We start from the raw sequence: 23,678 nt of genomic DNA, 5'->3' as shown, positions 1-23,678 counted from the left end.
ACTGGTTAGAGATACTGCTCCTTTGTCTGGTTGAAATGTCAAACACTCAAAGGTCCACTGGCTTGATCATTCAGAGTCATTTTGGTTCAACGAGCATGATATAAAAACTACAAGTTAAAGGGATAGTTCAACATTTTTGGCAAATTGGCCCATTGCCATAATCCCTATAGTCTTAGGAGGTTTGTTACCTTTATTTGCATTATTCAAACACAGAGACTGCTTGCCGGAAAACTGCCTCAAAGGCAACACGCATCAGTAGTTTCGCATGAATTTACCTCGAAAACAACTCTGTCTCGTAATGTTCTGTTATTATCTCATAGCGTGGTGAATGTGCAGGTCACAACATGTCCACTAGAGCGTTTTGGAGTTGTTGGATTGTGTATTTGATGAGTTTGATGAGGGAAACCAAGAAATCCCATTAGCCTCCATAGCGTAGCTCTGAGCAGCTCACGGCTCTGCTCCACCGTTCTAAAAATAGCTTGCACTGACAATTAAAGGTAACAAACCTACTCCTAAAACTACAGGGATTATGGCAATGGGCCAATTTGTCAAAATGTTGAACTATCCCTTTAAGATTTTTTGTTTTTAACACAGCGTTTCACCTGCATAGAAAGTTTCATGCAGCTCTCAGCTCTCAACAAATTCCTCATGGGCATCTTCATGGAAAACTGTGTTATTTGTAACAAGCAATGCACTTTGTGGATGTCTGTCATCTGCAGCTGCAATTGTGTCATTACGTGTGGTGGCTCTGTATCATAATCAGCAGCCTGCATCAGGGAGCACGCGGCCAAATCTGCCCAAAGAGGGAAAAAAAAAAGGACTGTGATTTTCCTCAAGGAATTTCCTCCTCCTAAGAGCGTGTGTGTTTATTCCCTACAGCAGGAATGTGTCAGGCGTGACCTGATATTTCGTGGCTGTTCAGACAGGTGAATATTATTTCTTTTGCACCCGAGCGTGTCCGATTTCTTCAAAAAGGTTTCCTAAATTAACGTTATATCCTATTAGTGTGATGTTTTATGTTGCCGCCGGCCCTGTAATCTACTTCAGGTGAACACGCTCGATTTAAAAACTGTGGTCAGCACTTACACTGTAACGTGGCATTAAATTATTCCCAGTGTTTCCCACATTTTAACATTTTTTTGACCAAGAAGAGGTTAACCGACTGACAGTTTTTAGTGTTTAAGCGTATTGTTTGCCTTTATTAAAAGGCATACAGTGGCTGGAGCCCAAAGAGGAAGAAGAAACTGTAAGAACGGGGTCTCCCTTAAATAAATCTTGAGTGGCTGTCACAATAAAGTATCTTTTTGCAGTCTGAGAGCTGAGGGCTCAGCTTTAGTACCACCAGCAACAGCAGCCGTCTGTGTTTTCCTGGCAGGGCTCCAAACACTATCATAGTCTCTCTCTCTCTCTTTCTGTATGTGCATGTAGAACACAGTTAAGAAAATTGTGTTCATAATGAATATAAATGAGGGTTTTTGTGAGTGTGTGAGTGTGTGCGTGTGTGCGCTTGAGTTTGTCGTGTGAGAGGTGTGAGTATCTAAGCCAGCCTCTCTCTCTCTCTCTGACCTGAGAGCTCTCAGTCTCAATCAGACCCGTGTTGACTTTGTACTGCATTCTTCCACGAGGCTTATTTTTAGTTGACAGGGAACAAATCTGGACTCTTTGCCTGTGATTCTGTGAGTTTTGGGCCTGTTCCCTCTCAAAACATGAGTGGAAAAAAAGGATGTGGGGCCAAACAGGCTGTTACACTCATGCTTGTTTTAGCTCCCGAGTCTATAAAAAAATGACAGGGTTTGTAATTATGACTGTGCATGGAGGCTCCATGATAGGGAGCTAACTCAATAAATGCATGCTGCTCCCACACTAAGACTGATGAGATAAATTATGGGACGGTCACAGCAGATCACACAACACCTGACAAAGGCTGTGATGATTCAATGAGGAGTTTATCAAACTCCACTGTTGTCCATCCACTTGCTTTATGTAACATAGTTGTAAGTCATTAGGACACATTGACTGGAAACCATTAACGTCTGTGTGTGTGTGTGTTTTTCTCACTGATTGCTGTATAATACCCCGCGCCAATCCATTTTGCAGATGTCGAGATATTTCCCGTGACAGGTAAAAATATCGGAGCGGCTGGTGGCGTCGGAGCAGAGGCAGAGGTCAGAGGATCAGCAGAGCCGTTAGTATTCATCTGCTGGGAACCATGAACGTCTGTACAGTAAAAACTGTTGTGGCAACCCGTTTTAAAGGAGAATTCCGGTCATTTTTGACCCCTAAATCGTTGTCCTGATGGTCACCCAGTGTTGGGGGGAGCAAAAAACACGACTAAAATTGATGCAGGCAAACCGGAGTTACACCATGGCTAGACGGCGCTCGGGATAGCGACAACGCTAACCTATGGGGGCAATTCTTTCAACCACAACAAACACTCAAAAAACAATCAAATATCTATGGTACATGACTCGAATCCTTACGAGACACCACTGAACTCATATAGTGTACAGTATAAACAGAATAAACTTTGTGTTTTTGCATGTAGCCACTCACTTCAGACAGCCGAACTCTGAAACATCCTGGAAAGACATTACTATTCGATCGCAGAGCGCCTGCTCTCCTCGCCACAGAAACAAACACTTTTTTCTTGTTGTCATGATTTCTTTACAAAAATAAACGGTCGAGTAGTGCAGTGGTAATGTCCATAATATCTCTAACCATTTATTTTTGCTATCCTGGGTGCCAGGTACCCATGGTGTAACTCAAAAATGGCTGGAATTCTCCTTTAATATGAGAAGAGATATTTCATTCTGGATCAAAAGTGGTGGGTCAACCCAACAACATGATTTGATTAGGAAAGCTCGGCTTAGCAAACAACTTGTTCCTGCTTACAGCATAAGGCAGACATGCAGATACGTTTTGGGATGGGACTGGTTTTATCAGTGACTCTCAGATTGTGGAATAAGTTTGCAAAAACATCTGGAAAAAAAAGTGTTTTCAAGGTTTAAAAGCTGCTGAAGGACGAAGAGAGACAACATCAGAGAGGAGACCACATTGGTAAACATATTGGTAGATATTAACAACATGAGTTATCTTGCGTCTTCCCCTGACAGTGAAGATGTGACCAGCGAGGTGAGTCCTGACCTGCTGGCCATGTTCCACTCCAGCGCTGGGTTTTGGGAGTTCCTCTCGCTCTCCGCTGATACGCCTCCTTTGATTCCCTCCTTCTCCGGCTTGAGCTGCTCCCACTGAGCTGTTCCGATGGTGATGGACTGAAGGTCGACCTGGTACTGACGATCCTCCACCTCTGAGCCCGGGTCACGCAGGATGCCGAGGTTCAGCGCACGTCTGGAGGAAGAAGAAGAGGAAGAAGAAGAGAGAGGGAAAAGGCAATTTAGTCAAATCACTTCACAAATCATGCAGCGAGACTTAGATCTCTGAGAAAGTGTATCTTGTTGACAACATAGTGTAGGAGGCTGCGCTGCCTCATTCAACGAGCAGGTGTCCAGGTCCAAGTAAACTAAATGTATAAAACATGAACAGGTTTTTATTTATTGTTGTCAGGGTCAGGTTGGATCAGGCTGTACTTTATACAGTCAATTACAATGAAGCACATGACCCCAGCAGGCAGCAACAGACCAGGTAGTCTGTTATGCTGAGCCAGTAAAGCGGTTCTGGCAGGAGGCCCGAACCACTACTGACTTCTTTCTTCCCCCCTCGCCTGCTCAGTGGTTTAGTAGCACAAGTTTCTTACAAGATGATTTATGACTAAATCAAAGTCTGTGGTGCTTGTACGGCCAGACCTCAGATAAATAACCCCTCAGGACTCAGGTGAAATAATTTTGCCTTTTATAAAGTTCTGATTCATGCCAGCTTATCATTAGCAGTAAACATTGCCTAAACCCCCTGGCTTGCAGCCACAGTGGTCTGGGAAGCGGAGATCTTACTGCTTACTTCTCCTTTTTTTCTATTTCTGTCTCCAGAAAACACAGGACTCTCTTACAGTACAGTATACACAAGCTGTAATATGGTAGAAGAGATGTAGAGATATGTCAGGAGTGGGCAGCGCGGTCTCTGAACTGCTACAGTCAAGTGAGTAAAACTGTCCCATCAGCGCCAAGAAAAAGTGATGTCATCTATTTTGCCTTTGAGAGACAAGATCCTGACGAATTCACGAGGCAACAGGAATAATCAAAATTCAACATCTGCGCATGACATCAGGGCTTTCGGTTCGTTATGATATGTTTATTTGTGCTGGTGAATTCAAATGAGAGCTTAAATGGTATAAATAAGGGCTTAAAATGGCTACAGATGTAGTGGCTGCATGAGTAGTTTTATTTGTTTCGGCAACGTCAATGGCAATTTTCATATAGCGTTTCTCCCTCCGTAGCCACACTGGAGCGGCCTCTACCAGAGCGTGATGTTATGACAATAAGCACCAAGTACAAAAACAATGGCAATGGGAGATCAGAGGTGCATAACTGGATTTAGCTGGATTTGTTGACATACAAACAAGTGAAACAGATCCTTAATCAACATTTGGAACCACATTTATCAACAGACTATAATATAAATCAAACCAAGAGCCCTGTAAGATTTGGGTGGGATGTGTCAGTCTAGATTCATTAGGGCTTTTGTAACAGTACCTCCATCACCCTCTCCAACCCCAAACTGTATTTTTCACATTAAACAAACCACAGTTACCTCATGTGCTTTCCAAATTATCTCTTAACTTCAGCTTATTTAGGAGACTCTCTTACTCATAATCAACATAACATGGGAGTCTGCAGCCAAGTCCTCTGCATTGCTGAGCAGCAGGGTCATCTCCAATGACATAAATAAATATGATAAACATTTGTCTTGGTCATGTAGCCAGTGGAAACCAGTGTGATTTAATATCAAAAGACATATTTCAGCCAATCACAGGAAACAAGAGCTTCATTTCTGACAAATGAGGAAGGGAGGAATTTTGGAAGTTCCCCTAGGGGTGCAATAATAATTGAAGCCAGATTTTCTTGTTGTACATGTCGAGGGGGGAAAACACTGGTGGTTTGACGTATCTGATCGGTCATTTTAAAGACCACACCGCTTGGCCGAGAGGAATTCGGAGAAGAGCCTCGGGAAAACATGGCACTCAGTCTGCCCAGGCGTGTACAGTATACGTACGCACAGATGAAGTGAAAACACACAGAGCGAGGCAGGTGGAACGCAACCTTCTGCTGGGTCTCTGGCTCTGCCATTATCAGACATCTGCCCGCCACTGCCATGTGGTGACATGGTACATGACATGCTTTCGCAGCTGAGGAAGTCCAGGCGGCGGCAGCGGTGGTGGTGGAAGAGGAGGGGGCTCCGATTGGGAGGGGGAGAGAGAGAAATTTTCCTCAAACACAAGTACTTAGTTCTGCCCTTGTTCCTGAGCCAACCGTATTTTAATTGCAGGAAAAGACCACAGAAACATTATTTTTTACGACAAATTTCTGCTATTTATAAAAATGGATCAAAAGCTCTTGCAGCAAGAACGCGCTGTTTCATGGCATTCATGGCTATTATTTTAAAAAACATTTCTCCCTCTTCTGACACAATTTAAATCCAATTTGACTCTGAAAAGCCACTGGGCCGATTTCGCATCAGAGCTGAAATATGAGGGCTCCCATCCAACATTATTATGGCTCAAAGTCAAAGCCTCCATCTAATTCAAGCCCTCCAGTGGGAAACGGCAGACAAAATAGTCAAGACATGGCAGCGCTATGTATCTAGAATGCAGGTTTTTTTGGAAAGAGCGATTTACTGGTACTTCATCACCGAGGAGGGGAGAGAAAAAAAATAAAGATGTTCCAAAATTCCTCTGGAAGATACGCAGACAAAATGTACAAATGGGCAATTAATTGCAAGTTATGTTCTTCTGTTTAGCATTCTTTTGGTCTGTGTGTGTGTGTGTGTGTGTGTGTGTGTGTGTGTGTGTGCTGGGCAGAGCATCAGTCATGATTTGTGTTATTAGGTAGATGTGTGGCAAGACCATGTGTGTAACGTGTTGCAGACTCGTGGCCTGTTTGCTGGAGTGGGAAAAAGGAATCGTACACACACACACACACACATTCGCCCATGTTTATGTATTGCTACACTGATAACCAACAAATAAGCTCAAGTAGGCACGATGTTGCTCCATGCCACGGTGGTGTAACCAGAGAAGGTTTTTCTTTTTTTTTACTCTGCACGCTGCTGCACATAACTTTGAAATAACATCCAGATTGGGAGTTTAGAAGTTGCACGATAAGAGAGAAGTGAAAGAAGAAAAAAGTGCAAAAAAATAACATAGCAAAATATTGTGTCAGAGTGTAACACGGATACAAAGTCACACTGAGCAGAGCCAGTGGGTAAATAAGTAAAAGCGTTTGTTGAGAAAGAGCGAAAGTGGAATCTTGGGAGAGCCTGATTACCATGCTGAGGTTTTGAAGGCTAACAGTGGTTCAAGGTTGTAAAATAAACCACAAGGGGATCTGGTTGAGGTTCATGGCTTGATGGTAGGAGTGTGGGAGCTGTGGGCTGTGTTAAAGCCTCTTGCCTGCCGAGGGGATCCTGTGGGGCACGGTGTATCACGGCTCTTGGCTTTCAATGGCCTTCCTCCTCCACCACCTCCTCCCCCTCCTCCTCCTCCCTCTCTCTTGCTCTCTCTCAAACCACCAATCCACACCCTCCCCATCCAGGCCAGTGGGGCAGGAAGCACCGGGGTAATACCAAGCGCCGCTGGCTTCTGGATCTCGTCACTCTGAAACCCGCAACCTGAACCCGCAACCCCGGACCTGTTTTTCACTTCATTTCCTCAACAATCACATACAATATATGTCTGGTTACACGTTCAACATAAGGCAAGAGGAGGGGGGGTATGTAAATGTGCATATGTGTGCATATGAGGCCCTCTGCTTCTGCTCTCCTGGTTGAACATATATATACCCAGAAGAAATTTCATTGAGATCTCAGGCTTAATTCGGCCAAGTCAAGCTGAATTAGGTTTCTACAAAGATGTGCTGTATTTCAGTTCCATGTCCTTTGTTTTGAGCAGACCCCAGCTGAAGTATATTTGAACGGGAAACACTAACGGTGCGTGTCTTGCTGTGTCATTTCATTTGTTTTAAACCACTTTTTCAAAGTAACATCCAAGGGGCAGAGGGTTTCTATAAATTTCTAAAGAAGAAAAGTGTTCATTTGAGGTTTTAGATATTTCTTTCTGTGTGGCTCCAAACCTTATTAAGCAAAACGCCATTAGCACCCAGAACCTCCTCTGTGGTAATTGCGTTTGTGGAGGGGGTGGGGGGGCCCAATGCTGCACAGTGGCTCCTCAATCAGTTCACCACGAGTCCCAGCGGCTTAAAGCCGAGTCCCACTGGGTCTGCGTGTGTGTGTGTGCCGAGGGGGAATTCATAAGCATTATGATTCATGAAACTTGCAATTACTTAGTAAGTTAAGCGCCCCTGTCTACGGTGGTCCGCGCTGGATTGCCAGAAAATTCGGCAACTTCTGAGCTGTGGATTTATGACCCCAGTCAAGTCCAATTGCTGTTAATTTGCATCTACCAATTACAGTAATTAAGGCTCTGAATTAGAAATGCTGAGCAGCCCGTGGAGTGAGAAGGGAAAATGATGTTGTGGAACAAGGCGAGTCAGCAGAATAAGACCCAGTCCCTCAAAGTTGTTGTTTTTTTTAAATGCTGCTGCTGCTGCTGCTGCTGCACCTAAAATGATTTATTTTTTTATTTTTTTTTGAAGACTGGAGCTTTTTCAACAGAAGTCAAACACACTCACAAAAACAACAAAATATCCAAGACAACAAACTTGTAACAGTGCTCTAAATTTGTCACTTGGCAATAACAAGGGACTTACTTGTGGGTGATTTAAGCCAGCTATAACAACTCCTATCTGTGGGCCTTATTTGTTCTTTTCTTCTTCGCTGGGACAATACGCTATAAACATAAATTGCCACTTTCCTGCGTCGTCTCGTCTTTGATGTCCTGACAAATTCCCATGACAAAAACTCAATCATGTTTTCTTTTGAAGCCTTTACTAACAGCATTACTCATCACCAGAGCTGCTCCCAACAGAAGCCTGTTATTCATTAGACTGATTGCACTTTAAGACACTCATACTCGACCAATTATATCGTATTTACATAAGCTCTATAGAGGAAACTATTACTTCTATATACAATACAAGTAGGGCTTCGCTCACGCTCATACCACCCTCATGACAAGAGGTACAGTACATGATAGTGAAAAGCTGAGAGGAAAATCCCACAGAAGAAGCCCCTCTGTTTACAATGACATGGTGTATACCAAAAAGTCAGTGTTTGCACTTTGATTTCAACATATCTTAATTACAGGAGTCATTTATCTCCCATGCAGTTTACATGTCAGAAAAAAGTTATAATGTAATAAACAAGGCTCTGCGTCCGAGGCCTTCAGCTCTGCAGAAACCGGCTCACCATGTGCACACCATGACGGCCTGTTAAAGATGTCAGTCTTGGCCCTGTATAATTTATAGGACTCATCATGCTAATTCAAAACCTGCTCCTTGCATCATTGTTGCAGAGAAGCCATGTGTGAAGATTGTACAGATATTTCCCTTGGCTTCAGCTGGTGCGCTTCATGCAATTCACACATGCCAGTGACTATACAAATTAAAGTGCTAATCCTTCATCATACTCCATGATTCATTGTGCACAGTGCAAACATACATACAGTTTGGCTTTAACCACACTGGTGGACACTGGCTCATTTATTAACACATTATTATATCAAAAAGTATTTTTACAGTCATATTAATATCACAAATCCTTTGGCGGTGCATCAGTCAGCCTGTTGATGCAACTCACAAGTTAGGATTCAGTCTGAAGTAATCTGCGTCAAACTAATGGCACAGATGTCCTCCTCATCCCCACTGCTTCTGTTCTGTTTCGCCTTAAATATGCATACACACACACACACACACACATACACAATCACACACGCACGCACACACTTGGTCTGTTTAGCTTTAACTGTGCTCCTCTCCTCTGCTTCTGCTTGCATGTTGCTCTAAGCATGGAACATTCTTGAGTAACAGGGACAGTAATTCTCTGGCTTTTTAAGGGCACCGGCTTCTCACTGGATTCCTTCATACAGTAGGTACATCTGTAATGGATCCGCTGAAAAGGGCTCCTTGAATCCTCATTTGTGAAACAACTGAAACTGTGGCTGCTGCTGAGAAATCGCTGACAGGTTTGTCTGTGTGTGTGTGCATGTGTGTGTGTGAGAGTGCATCAGTCTGTCTTAGATCTTCTTCGACAACATACGCACTTCAAGTTGCTGCTGAGAATTACTGTGTGTGTGTTTGTGTGCGTGTCACTGCAGAACAAAGCTACCATTTTTCCCATGGAACTGAATGGGCCAGTGCTTGTGAAATCACTTCCTCTGTTTGCACTAACAGATTTGAAATGCTTCCTCCCTGCTGTGAAAATGGACATAATGCTGCTTTTATAAAACATGTCAGGCAGAGTTTTAGCAACAAGTCCCTGATGCAGAGGTGTGAAGGGAATGCCTCTCCGACTTCCTCAGGCCTCAGATTGAAACCAGATTTGTGTCCCCACCAAGCAATTTCACGATGATGTAATTTCACCGCCATCTTAATTTGCGAGGCCTTATCTCTAATTAATCGCTAAACACGCATGGAATAGATTATTCATAACTGGCTGCGGCGAGGGAACATGGCACAGGAGGTCAAGGATCTGCTCTGCCCTCGTCATTCTCATCAGACTTAAGTAGATCAGACACATACCTCAATGCTACTTTTACACTAATTAAAGGAAAATAATCTTTTTGTTGGAAGAAGATTTTAAATCCAAACCCCTTGGTCCGTGCTATCTGGCTGCACGCACGCTGTGTGTGTTCACTGGTGACTGACAAAACCCCCGAAGCGAACAAAAGCTACGACTGCAACGTACGGGAGTCTGAATCACCCCGGACCCAGACCAGCTGGAAGCGGATTAATGATAACTGATGATACAGTATGAGCAATACTTGTACAGCTGCCCCTTATATGACACATATTCATACTGTCAGAAAATATATCAAGTCGTGGTACAGTGCAGTGCGTATTCCTCTGAACCTTCCCAGATCTTATAACAGGAATAAAAGCAAACGTAAATACTGGAGAAATCTGTGGCAAAACTTTAAAAATGCATTAAAAATAAAACGCTCACACGCACACAGGCACATGCAATATACGTTCACTCTATGATATGAGTTTGAAAACCAAGAAGAACATTCCCTGTGATTTACTTCTGCACATAAATTGTTCAATTCATGCTCTGGCAAGGAGGGTGTTTTATGGAGCTGTAAAATTAGGCTCACTTTATGGATCCAACAGCAAGAACCACTACTGTTTTTTCCACTTGATATTGATTAAGCGGCTCAGCGTTGCCAAGCTGGTTCACATTAGTGTACGCACGGACAAACGCGTTGTGTGTGTTTTTGAAGATGCTCATTTTTATCTGTGAAACGAGGGGAGCTTTGGCAGAGTGCTTTGAAGCTGATTACACTCTGTTTACAGCAATTATTGAATTCTGACAAATGTTTAAAGCAACCAAATTACATATCAAGGCCTCAACCCTCTTTGGATAAAGAATGACAATTTTCCTAAACAAAGTCAGGCAAATGATGGCCATATTTGATTAGGTTAATGTATGCTACAGGTTTAGCAGACAGGCTGAACAAACATGTAATCAGATAGCTAAAACAGTAGGTCCTTCTTGTTGACGTTTGCCTTGACCTTAAACAACATTTTGTTCTAATTCAAATTTCCTTCCAGCAAACAAAAAAAAGAGGCAGAATGAAACAAAATACAATACAATGACTTGCTGCTGGAAGCTCCCACATAATGGAATTAAAAACTTATGTCTAAATCACAGGCTTTAAGGAGAGACAGGTTGGACTTTGAGAATATGAGAGCAGATTAGAAACCCCTGGTGTTGCCCAAGACTGCAACAGGACTACAACCACTTTCTCATGAGATAGTGTCCAAATGCTTTTATGTCAGCAAGGAAAAACAGCATAAAATAATTACAATAATCTGGGGCACACATGCTTCCTACATCAGCTAATTCTTCCTCCTCTGTGAACGACTTGCGGAGCCAGTGTTTATAATTCTGAAGCGGATCTTGCATTCATCCACACCGCTGAGTGTGTTTATACAGAGTGACATTTCTGTATGAGAGATTTCCCCCCCTTTTTCCCCCTCTATCTGAGGAAAGCACACGGGGGGAGTGAACTCTCTCTGTGTGCTGCTTATCTAACTCCACTACTGATGTTGATGTTGATGGGGAAGGGAGAGGGGTGGGGAGAACGGAGAAAAGGTAACGATATGGAAAAGGAGAGGAGCTTTAAATTAAACTCAACAGGAAAGGAAATGTAAATGTAGCACAAATACACTTGAAGTATAAGAGGTGAGGTTAACGTTGCAGACTGAGATGAATGTAATCAACGTTCGCTCCCAGCAGATGTTTGGACTTGCCTGTAGGAAGAGCAAAAGGTGCTACCGGTCCAACATTAATGATGGACGCTTTCTGCTCATTTTGATCATTTATATCTCTGCTCCTAATGTAATACGCCAGAATGGTTTGTCTGGGTTATTCCTCTTCGGAAGATAGAAGGTATCCAAAGCAGATAAATGCTTCATTGATGGGGTTGTCACCATAGAGATCCACAGCAGAGAAACAATCTCTCTATAATTCCTCAAAACACATGAACGCTAATCACTACCAAAGATCACTAATTCCTGTTGTATCAGACTGTGTCATCAGAATAGTTTGCATGTCATCACACCAGCTCCTCTGCTTTAATTGCAAGTCAAATGATCCAACGTGCGTCCTCCTCACTTCCCGTATGGAAATAAACTGACCACACAGATTGGTGACGGACAGAGATGTCACATAAAGAGGATATAGGTGCAGCTGGAAAGACCACCATAACTATCTAACAGGTTGCTTGAAATGGCTGCATATCAGAGAGCTTCATCAGGCCAGGACTGGAATAAAGGCTGCTTTCAATCAGCCTCATCTGGAGGCTGTCACACTTTACATGTGGAATGACAGTGTTCTCTAGGAATCAGTCCGAGTCTGGCTGTTTTGGGGCTGTTTTCTGGCACTGCACCCTGTTCCAATAAGGAGGAAGAACCATGCAGAATGTGAGAACCACAAAATGGAGAGGGAGAGAGATGCTGTGGGAGATGAAAGTCATAAAAAGCGACAGACAGGAAAGCGGAAACTGCTGTGAGACACACAATGAGTGGAAAGATTGAATCGTTGTAATTAGGGAGCAGCGCTCAAAGCTTTTGAGAAACCTCAATGAAATATAATGATAGAAATTATTAAGATGTGTGTCTCTGAGGGAGATAACCTCCCTCAATCGCTTCCTGCTGCAGCATCTCACCTCTGTTCCCTGTTTCACATGTTCTCTTTTATTATATCATATCGAAAAATCCTCTTTGTAAAATTCCCACCACAATAACTTTCTACTCATCTTTTAGTTTTCTCCTTCAATCTCCCCTCCCCATCCATAACATCTTATTCTTTTTTTTTTCTCTTCTTCTTTTTTCTCCCATCTCCTCCGCTGCCAGTCAGTGTTTTGGTACATCGACTCCAGAACAGTGAGGAGGAAGTGGCCTCTGTGGGCCAGGCTCCTGACAAAACCACAACTCTAAACAGGCAGTGCTGTGAAAATATGGCATTCAAGCAACACAATGCCAAAACTTCTGACCAACCTTCCAAACAGCTGCAGGCACTGAGAACCTTTAATGGGAAAAAAACAAAGAGAAAGAAATGGATAGAAGAAAAAAAAGGGGGGGTGGGGGGGGCAAAAAAATAATAAAAGCAAAAACAGAGCTGCAGCAGTGTCTGCATTGATCTGGCAAACGGGACCGGGCCTTGGATTTATTAGAGGGAACTTAGAGATGAGAATACGACAACCCCCCGTGCCTCTGTGGCATGGAAGTTTATACCCCCTTAGGTCTTCAAAGCATATTGAACAAAAACGCATTTTGTGTAGCTGGAAGCTGCAGCGAGAGACTAGGAAGGAAGGAAGGAAGCGAGGAAGGAAAGAAGGAAGGAAGAAGGGAAGGAAGGAGAATGAGCTGTGCTTCTGTTGAGCAGAAAAAAATCTGTATCGCAAACAGTCCAGGTGTAAAAAATTACGAGGAGATGGTACATCAAACAAGCCTCTTTCCTGTGGCCCTGGTGGCAGGAAATGCTGCGCAGCATCCTGTGAACTGACCAGAGAGAGACAGATGAGAGCAACAAGGAGAGCAAACTGAAGTGGGAGGTGAGGAACAGGAGAGGGCAGATGTAGAAAATGTTCAACAACATCCTGCAGAGAAGAGGGAGATTAGGGGACAGACAGGGGAGGAGGGGAGGAGGAGGAGGAGGGGGTGAGATGGAAAGCAATAGCAGAACAGGGCAGAGGAGAGAGAAAGAGAGAAAGAGAGAAAGGAGAAGGGGAAAGAGCAAAGGGAGGGTAACAAGGTAAGGGAAAGACAGGAAACAACATCCTGTGTGATGACTTGGCACGTGGGCGGAGGAGGAGAAAAGGAGAAGTGTGTTGTGGGGACACATGATGTCTGAATCATGTATAGACTGGGGAGTAATACAAAGCAGGCATTAAATGAACAGTTGGACCGGGTCTGCGAGGGCCGGGTGGAGAGGAAGAGGAATTAATTACGGGCAGAGGGGAAAATGAATTCATGGCACAAAAAAAGCACAAGTGGATCAAAGTTAAGCTGTTAAGGATTCAAAGATAAAGAGCAGTAAACTGATATTAAAATGTTTCTCTTATTTAATATGCAAGTGAACTGTTGGTTTGTACTTATACAGCAGAGTAAACAGGGATGCACAATGTGTTGTGTGTGCGACATGTCAGGTTGTGATGTGTGAACGCTCTGTCTCCAACATGTGCCTGTCAGCTGGATCTCTCCCCCTCCAGCCTCCCAGCCAGCCCTCCCCTCCTCTCCTCTCCTCTCCTTAAAAAACACTCTTATGTGGCTTTAAAATGCTAATAATGTCAGTCCATTACCAGGCTACACATAATGTGAGACCTGTGAGAGTGTGAGAAAAAAAAAAAAAAGTCGGTTCAAAGCTCTTCAAATGCTTCTGCCGTTGAAGAGCGGGTGGAAAAATATCAAGGAGGGAACAATGATTCTTTAAACACTGGCTCCTCGTCATCACTCAGGAATGGAGGGAGGTCTTTGCCAACAGTTGGACATTTCATTTCAGAAATAAAGAAGAAAAAAAACATATATATATATATATATATAATATATATATGGTGCAAAGCATATTTGCTCAAGTTAATCATTTTTTTTGTCCCGCTTATGTGCGTAACTATAGCCGTGCATGCGTGCGATGATAAAGTGACAGGGTGGGGTGCTGACTGAAGGTCTGTTGTGTATGTGTGTGTGTGTGTGTGTGTTTGTGTGTGTGGGGTAAGTAGTGGAGAGAAGAAAGGGGACCACCGCAGTAGAGTTGTCTACACGGTGGCTTCACATTTCCCTCTGTGGTTCTCTCTCAAACCTGCAGCTGAAGTAACATGACTGACATTCACGCAGACACACATACACACAGATACAGTATATACACACACACACACACACCAATGCACTCTGTTGTAAAGCTTCAGCCTCACACACTGCTAGTTTGCTGATCTTGACCCTATGGATGCAAGATGTTGTGAGTTCTTTGTGCCAACTGTGGGTCACTTCACTAATCTAGACTAAAAAGGTATAATGCAACATGTACAGTAGGAAAGGGAAATACTGCATTCTGCATTTGTATCATGCCATACAGATGTTCAAAAAGGCACAAACATCTGGAGCATACACCCTTATCAGATGCATTAAATGTCAATGCAGGTGTATAGGTATGGATTGTTAAGAGGTAACTGCTTCAACATCACAAGAACATCACAGGAAAAAAACAAAGAGGTGAAATAAGACTGAATGTATATACTATATACAGTATATATGTATATACTGAATTGTTGTGTTCAGAGTGACTGGTAAAGACCAGGAGGAGAGAAACGGTTGTGAGCCACTTCAGTGCCAGCCACTGGTGCTTTCATGTCTGGTTGGACCTCCTAGGGTTGTAATGTGCCTCTTATTACACGAGCATTAGGCAATTACACCACTGTTTTCTCATTGGCTTCCCAGAGCCACAAGAAGAGCTTATGGCTTCACACGTGGATACTTGAAAGCATCTGCATGATCCCTCTTTCTTAAGGCTGCCTGTCTCTCTTCTTCTCTCTGTAATACTTGTACCACTCACACTGCTCTACTGTGTAGCCTGCTGATAAATGCTGCTTGGCAGGAGACTAGTGACCACAAATACGTGGACATACACTTACAAATATACACAAAGGACACATTTACAAAGAACTGTTTATACACAGAAACTCAACATATACATTTCCATTTCTGCTGTAAAAACATTACTATACAATAACACACTACCATAGCTATAATCTTGTATTGATGCAAAGACTGTGTAGCATTTGCCAAAGACCTTAACTCCTTACAAGTGTAACAGCTCTACGCTGAAACTACACAAAAACCTCAGTGCTGAGGAAGACAGTTGCCAACAACTCACTCTCCCTCCAAATACATCATGTCAGACTTTTTGCTGTGCGTATAGACGCGTGGCTCACGTTCAGCTATTTCCATGGACGCCCTATCAGAAAGAAACTAGACAAAGTGGAGACACACTGACGGTCAAGTAACTATTCCCACTGTTCCTTAAACTCCCCTGACAGTCCACCTGGCCTCCGACGCTGCTGCTGTGTGACTGGCCAGTCTCTCCCTGTCAGCTCAATGAGCGCTTCAAACCAACTGCACAGGATGCCAGAACATCAACATGTCATGAGCACGGAGAAAAGGAACTAAAACATAATAACGCACAAGGCTGAGGTCGAACTACACACAGGCACATACACAGAACATGTGCACTTACAATTTCATGCACACACACTCTGCTGGTGAGCACAGAGCTTCCTAGGTTGGTGGTATGGGTGTATTCTTAGAAGCCTTATTTCCTGCTTCAGGATAAACCATTTTCTCTCTCACACACACACACATACTGTATGCAGGCCCACTCTGTGAGGCGGGAGTCCTGCAGCCAGCCGGCGGTCAACCCCCGGATCAGGCCCTTTTTTTTCTTTTTTTTTTATGAGCGCAGGACAGCTGAGGGGTGATCCCTCTCGCCTCTGTCAGCATGTACTCCCGGCTTGACTGACAGCAGTTTGCCAAAACACAAGAGCAGTTTCCCGGAAGCTCTCAAATAAGGTCCGTCACCTTGGGTGCCACCAAACAAAGAGAGCACAACTGGCTCTAAATGCAACACAAAGCCAGATGTTACAAGGAAAAAGAAAAAAAAAAAAGGACGATTCATATTCTGGCTGTTTAGGCTTTTGCACACTTATATAACATACAAATAAAAACGTCAGCCTCTGGGTGGCTGTTAATAAAAATCATCAGGATTTATCCCCCGAGGACAATGATTACAGACCGAACCGTTTTAATGACCTCAGGAAAGATTTAGGCATTCTCAAATGACCGTTATCCATCATCTTCACATGATATATGTCCATATCAAGTTGCATAGATATCTATCCAAAAGTTATTAAGATATTTCAGGCTGGACCAGTGAACCCAAAGATAAACGGACCGACAATACTTGTCCCAACAGCCACTCCGCTCCCAGCCAAAAAAGAGAGGGGAAAATAAGTTGTGGTTTACTTGTTTGATTCCCCTGTGGTGAGTCCTAATACCCGTTTCTTTCCCTCATCTCCCCTTTCTCTGCGCTCTACATCGGAATCATATGCATAAAAATGGCCATAAAAATGTATAGCAGGGCCCAGGCTGGGGTTTTCTCTCTCCAAATCCCCCTAAACCTCTAACTGCAGGCCGAGGAATACAAGTGTTGTGGTGCAATCTTCTCACAGAGCAGAGGGCCTGAGAATAACATCACAGAGGCCACAGATATTTATGGAATGAACCACAGGCTGTACACAGAAGTCAGCAGACACCACAACATAGCACACAAGACGCTGTATACAGCTCCCTACTCATATACAGTACACAAGTCTGCCAGCTAAACACAAAGTGTACAGCTCTGCAATGAAGGATACATGGAGTTAGAGAAGAGAAGAGATAAAAATACAGTTTGGCTTCAGGAAGTATTCAGTCTGCTGCAGGTATCAACACAATGTTACTAAATGGATCAAATTCTGCAAGAACCAATTACACACACACACACACAAAGTGTTGTTCAAATTCCTGAAGTTATTCATTCATTTCCAAAAGTATACAAACCTTTTGAACTTTTTCAGGCCAGATGTGAATCCACCTGTGGATTGACTCAACAGAACCACTGCAAATCAACACATGAAGGCCAGAGGAAGAAGAAAGAGCTCTGTGAAGATTACACATCAGGGTAACAAACCATTTCTGAAGCTTTGCACACAATAACTCATCCTAAAGTTGATTCTCTGCTCAAACTGAACAACGGTGACTAAGAACCGCGACTGTACTGTAAGCAACCATCTCAGCAGAGCTCCATCAGTCAGGCCTTTATGGTGGAGTGTCTAAACTAGAAGTATAGCAGACCCTGCTTAGAGTTTGTAAACTGCATTTAAAGACCTCAAAGCACAAGGAAGAAGATTCTCTGGTGTGATGAACCAAAAATCAAGACTGCAAACACTATGTCTGGCAAATAATGCTATAACTGTCCCTGAGTGGCTTTGGTAAAGCCCAGCAGAGAACATCTGAAGATGATAGTTCAGACACTGTCCATTCACAATGTGAGGGCGCTTCAGAGTATCTGTCAGGAAGAGAGGGATTAAGTGCCTAAATCCAGGTGTGCATGGCTTTTAAAGACTTGCACAAGAAGACTCCTTCAAAATACTGAAAATGGGCTGAAAACTTTTGTTAACATTTCTAAAAATGTGCTTTCACCTTTAACTATTCAGAACTGAACCTATAGAGCCTGAAAAAAATGAAGGGAACACTTTGTGGAGCCACTGGAGATGCAGTCTATAAATCATGGATTTGACTCGGTGTTCATATGATTTTACTTGAAATAATCTGTTCAGAGGCCTGGAGCTGGACAGAAAGAGGGATGGCTGGTGGTCAGCATGGACAGCGTGGAGTACGGCCTCAGAAAAGACGGATGGTCTCGTAATGAGCGGCTGGTTTGACTGAACACCGCGGTCAGGTACTCTGCCTCACAGATCAGTGATCATGTCCACTATAACATTCATCTGGTTTCCTCTGTTCTGCTCTTGTAACTTTAGCTTCACAAACACAAACCAACCAAGCCTTCCCCTTCCCCTCTCTCTGTCTCACTCTCTCTTAGAGGAAAAAATGGCATTTTCTCTTTCCTTTCCAGGAAATCTACTTGCATGATGTGTTTACTGTGTCATTTAGGAGACAGAGAAATCTATCAATCACACTGGTTCCCACAGAAAAGAATGGCAAATCTCACTTTACCTAACTAAAAAATGTGAAGGGGCGGGGGGGAATGGTCCACCTCAAACAGCAGTATTCAGTGGCTAAGTCTAAACTTCCTGTTCATATTACGACACATCGTCTGAGGGCTGTTTCAACATGAGCCCTTATGAACCCATTCCCAGTCTCATCAGTCAGCTCTGTGCAGGCTATCCTGTCTGAATTAAAACATAAATTCTGGGGCAAACTTTAATAAAAAGGGGCGTATGATTTACTCTGGGTAGCGGCTGTCCCCATTTTAAAACAATTTGATGTTGCATTAATCCCGAGTGTCAAGGCGCCGTGAAATATGTCCTCTGCATTGACCAGCACCAGGTGTTTCATTTGCTAGACTGACAAAAAACAATGTTTATTCTGGCTGACCCTCAAATCCTTGCTTATTTTATCTTCTTTCTGCCGAGAAGAGCGGGAGAACATGGGTGTGCAACCGAGGAGAGGAGAAGAAGAGAGGATTAAAGAAAGTGGAGCTAAATGATTTACAGTCCAGCAAGAAAGGTTTTGTGCTAATCATCCAAACTGAATGTCTCTTTCCTCCGTCTCCAAGGCCCAAACAGAGCAACAACAAGGATGAAGCACAGGCTCTGGGATCCCCTCGGAGACGCTCTTTACTGATGAAATCTTTCACACTATTAGCTGCTCTACCTCTGCTGGGTGGGTCTGCTGCTGTGAGGCTCTTCTGTTGGCTGGCTCAGGGTCAACAAATTCTCATGGCTCGGTGCCATTTGCTCATTTTCTGCCCTAAAAGCTCCGATTGACAACTGGATTACATTATGATGATTGAACATTTTTGCCTTTAACACGCTCCTAACTAACATGCACATTCAAGACAACCATGTAGAATCAAAAGTGAATTCTTGTAAAAACATATACTTAAGTCAGAGTCATAAGAGCTGCAGTAATGACATCAATACACACACATAAACCAACAAAAAAGATCAGAACGGCTACTCGGCCCCAAAAAAAGGGACCGACGCAATTAAATAGATTTATTCAGTTCGGTTTGGTTTTTGCCCACAGTTCTGTGTTAATGACACACTGGCATATTTTCACAAAAAGACAAAATTTAGACTTTCAAGAGTGTGGAATTAAAATCCTCTGATTATATTTTTAAAGCCTGAAAGTCGTGACAAAAATAGATGAAGAGAACTTTATTTCAAATGGCCCATGTCTGGCTGGTCCACCCCCACAGACACCACTTTTACTGCAATAACGTTCCTTTGCACAACACCAGCAGGGAGTCATTTCCGACATACTTTCGATCACAACTACTGTTTGAAAACCTGACATGTGTGTCTGTACGTCTAAATACAGGCAAATTAAAACATATTATTATATGAAACACTTATTCCGGCGATGCAGATATTACCTTCATTGCCATCATCGCCTATGAGAGGAGTTTATCATTAACCGTGCTCAGCAGCCAGGGGAGTTTTTAAAGCAACTCCTAAATCAGAGTATATAAGTGTAGGTCCTGGGTGTCACTGTGTGTGGCCCCGAGCAGCTCTTCTCCTCCGCTGCGGCAGCGAACCAAAGCGGCACACTTTTTGCTGGTGTAAACAAACGGGGAAATGGGGTACTTGGCAGCCGACTAAAGTGAATGATGAGGCAAGTGTGCACTGAAGCATCTAATGAATCATTTGCTGGGAACTCGGGGTTTTATGAGGAAAAGAAAGATGAGGAGAAAGACATGAAAGAAGGGGACCAGCTGAAGAGCATATAAAAAAAAAGAATGGCATTTCATATGAAAAGAAAAAGAAACTAAGAGAGCTGCAGCTGTCATACAGACGCCTGAGAGGATCATTCATAGTTTTCCCCGACGTGAGGACAAGAGATTATAATGCATAAAACTCGCAGGGTCTCCTAATCCTACTACCAGCGGCGGCGGCAGCAGCAGCAGCAGCAGTATGTGAACTCCAGTGACCGCGGGTGAATTTACCGAGGTGACGGCTGACGCTGTGACAGGTTTGCACCTTTGAACGGAGCTGATGTGCTGAAGGCCTGTGAGCAGCTTTGTTACACAAACCACCGTCAGCCATCTACCACTGCTACTACTGCCTCACAGGAATTAAAATGGAAAGGCTAGCCCTGCTTCTACTGTTCAACGAACAAACCTTATAAAAAAAAAACAGTGAGATCTGTCTCTAAGGCTCATGATTGTAAAACTGTTCACACTGTAGTCAACCCAACAATCAGTTTAACATATCATCTGTACTGTGTGTGTTTATTCTAATTACTTTGTATCTGAAAAAGTTTTAACTGTGGATCATATGTTATGGAGAGCCCTTGAAATCTGCATCATTTGCAACAATTTAATGGCCGTTCTCACAAATAAAGTGTAAATTATAGAGTGGGAGTTTACCACAGCTGCAAAGTTAATGGTTAACTTCATATTATTATTGATGTAATATCAAACATAACAGTGACATTGAGTCCAATTAGGAGAAAAACACTTACTCATCATCAGGTGAGATCACTGTGAGTGGTGTGTTTTCTTTCCTACCGTCTTAGAGCAGGAAAAAAAGAAAAGAAAAAGTGCATCTCCTCTTTTCCCCTCCTCTTTGGGGACTTGTATCTCTCTATTCCTCCATCCTCACATCCCTTGTCATAGAGAGGATGCTACTGTGGGAGAAGGGTGCATGTAATGTTCTGCCAGGGAATTTTATTAGTAACAGGCAGGGTCCTGGCTTCAGCAGGCTGTGTTTATCTGTGGAGGGGAGATCCCCATCACAACCACTTATGAGGACATATATATGGGTTTAACCAGGCAGCCATTCAACAGCAATGAGCGGCTGGTTTACTGACCACAGTGTGCTGGGACTGGGACCAGTCAAACCAACACTGAGGCGATGGAGAGGAGAAGCCAACGAGAGGAAGGAAATAACAAATACACAGGGAGACACAGAGGGGGGGGAAGAAATGTGACAGAGGAAGGTGAGAGGAGAAATAATGGAATAAAAGTGTGAAAAAGAAGTTTTAAACACACAGGGAGAACGGAAAAAAGGGAGAATGACAGGAAAGGCACATTAAACATTAAAACAGAAAGGAGGGAAGGAGAACTAACAGAAATGCTTAACAGGTAGAGCAGCTATAAACACCAGAAACATAACAAACATGTGATGTGATGTGAGGAAAGAAATATTTAAGAGAGAAAAGGGGGATGAAGAAGAAAAAAAAAGAAAGAGCTGGAGCGAGAGCAGTCATAGTTTGGAAAGTGCATGAGAGAAAGAAAGACACAGGAGGAGGGAGTGAAACAGAGTCCATCGATACAGCAGTGTTATGTTGACTTGGCGCTGCTGCATCACCACTGACACAGCAGCCTTCTCTGCCGTTGCCGTAGAAACAGGCATGTGCACTAATCAAAACAAAAAAACACACACACACACACATAAAAAAAGCCCATATTTTGCGGCAGCAGGATGCTCCCCGAGTCTCCCTCGGACAGACCATGAGGTAACCCAGTTAGTGATGGAATTTAGAGCTGTGTCATCTAGGTGTGGGGATGTCGGGAAATGTGCAGGATATTTTAAGACACAAACACACACACATATACACACATACACACACACATACACACAAATACACATACACATACAGTACACTTACACACAAATGTAAAAACATGTGCAGACACATGGATGCAAGCAGGCACCAAAGGGAAAGGAAGAAAATACTCTACAGGGGAGCGTTTATTGTTTGAACTTTAACTTTAACTCAGTTTCAAAAGTACAAAAGCTGTTTTATAGATATAATAAAAATGGAAATTATTAGGTAGAATTCTTCTTATCACTAATGAATCAGGACGTCTGCTCTGTCATGTGGAGTGAATGACGTCATTTCAGACACTAAACCAGTAATTTAACCCTCATCTGTCAGCAGGATAAAATGTGCTCTGTCCAACATTTTATGAAACTTTCTTCAACAGACACTTTAACCCTTTCTACACAACCATTGGTTTCATTACTGGCAGGGTTTTTGGACATCTCTGTCAATCTAAGTCAAACTATACTCATCATTTCAATGACGACAGATTATGTATCTGTTTGATCAAGCTCATAATAGCTCATTCGGGGCAAATAAACCTTAACTGTTTTATATAATCCATGGAGAAATCACAAAATCTGTTACAAATGTGTAACACAGAAAATAAATTCTGGTCAACTAAAAATCAACTTCCCCTCCTTGAACCGCCACCTTACCGTGGTGGAGGGGTTTGAGTACCCGAATGATCCCAGGAGCTATGTTGTCCGGGGCTTAATGCCCCTGGTAGGGTCTCCCAAGGCAAACAGGTCCTAGGTGACGGGTCAGACAAAGAGCGGTTCAAAGCCCCTTATGAAGAAGAAAACAGCAAGGAAGTGTACGTCGCCCGGACTGGCGTTACCGGGGCCCCACCCTGGAGCCAGGCCTGGGGTCGGGGCTCGCAGGCGAGCGTCTGGTGGCCGGGTCTTGGCCCACGGGACCCGGCCGGGCGCAGCCCGAACGAGCGACGTGGGCCCGCCCTCCCGTAGGCCCACCACCCGCGGGAGGGTTCATAGGGGGCAGGTGCCGTGTGTTTTGGGTGGCAGCCGTGGGCGGGGGGCCCCGGCGACCCAATCCCCGGACGACAACTCTGGCTTTAGGGACATGGAATGTCACCTCGCTGGGGGGGAAAGAGCCTGAGCTCGTGCGGGAGGCTGAGAGGTACCGACTAGAGATAGTCGGGCTCACCTCCACGCACAGCCTGGGCTCTGGAACCCAACTCCTTGAGAGAGGTTGGACTCTCTTCCACTCTGGAGTTGCCCATGGTGAGAGGCGGCGAGCTGGTGTGGGCTTGCTCTCATAGCTCCCCAGCTCAGCCGCCATGTGTTGGAGTTCTCCCCACTTAACGAGAGGGTCGCTTACCTGCGCCTTCGGGTCGGGGATAGGTCTCTCACTGTCGTTTCGGCCTACGGGCCGAACGGCAGTGCAGAGTACCCGGCCTTCCTGGAGGCCCTGGGAGGGGTGCTGGAAAGTGCCCCAACTGGGGACTCCATCGTTCTGTTGGGGGGACTTCAACGCTCACGTGGGCAGCGACAGTGTTACCTGGAGAGGTGTGATTGGGAGGAACGGCCTCCCCGATCTGAACCC

At 43.9% G+C, this 23,678-nt stretch overlaps 1 protein-coding gene across 3 annotated transcripts in view; it reads right to left on the bottom strand.

Moving 5' to 3' along the window:
• Positions 1 to 23,678, bottom strand: part of vps13b (vacuolar protein sorting 13 homolog B) — a 349,921-nt gene that overhangs the window by 132,591 nt on the left and 193,652 nt on the right. For all 3 annotated transcript variants that reach the window (XM_085802924.1, XM_085802922.1, XM_085802923.1), the window contains exon 32: positions 3,145 to 3,348. In XM_085802924.1, the coding sequence (XP_085659050.1) occupies positions 3,145 to 3,348 (204 nt within the window). The remainder of the gene's footprint in view (positions 1 to 3,144; positions 3,349 to 23,678) is intronic.

This window comes from Trachurus japonicus, chromosome 16 (genome assembly GCF_045865225.1).
Source record: "Trachurus japonicus isolate A0001 chromosome 16, Traja_1.0".
Lineage (NCBI taxonomy): Eukaryota > Metazoa > Chordata > Actinopteri > Carangiformes > Carangidae > Trachurus > Trachurus japonicus.
The sequence above is the reverse complement of the archived record's forward strand: the minus strand, read 5'-3'. Positions and strand labels throughout refer to the sequence as shown.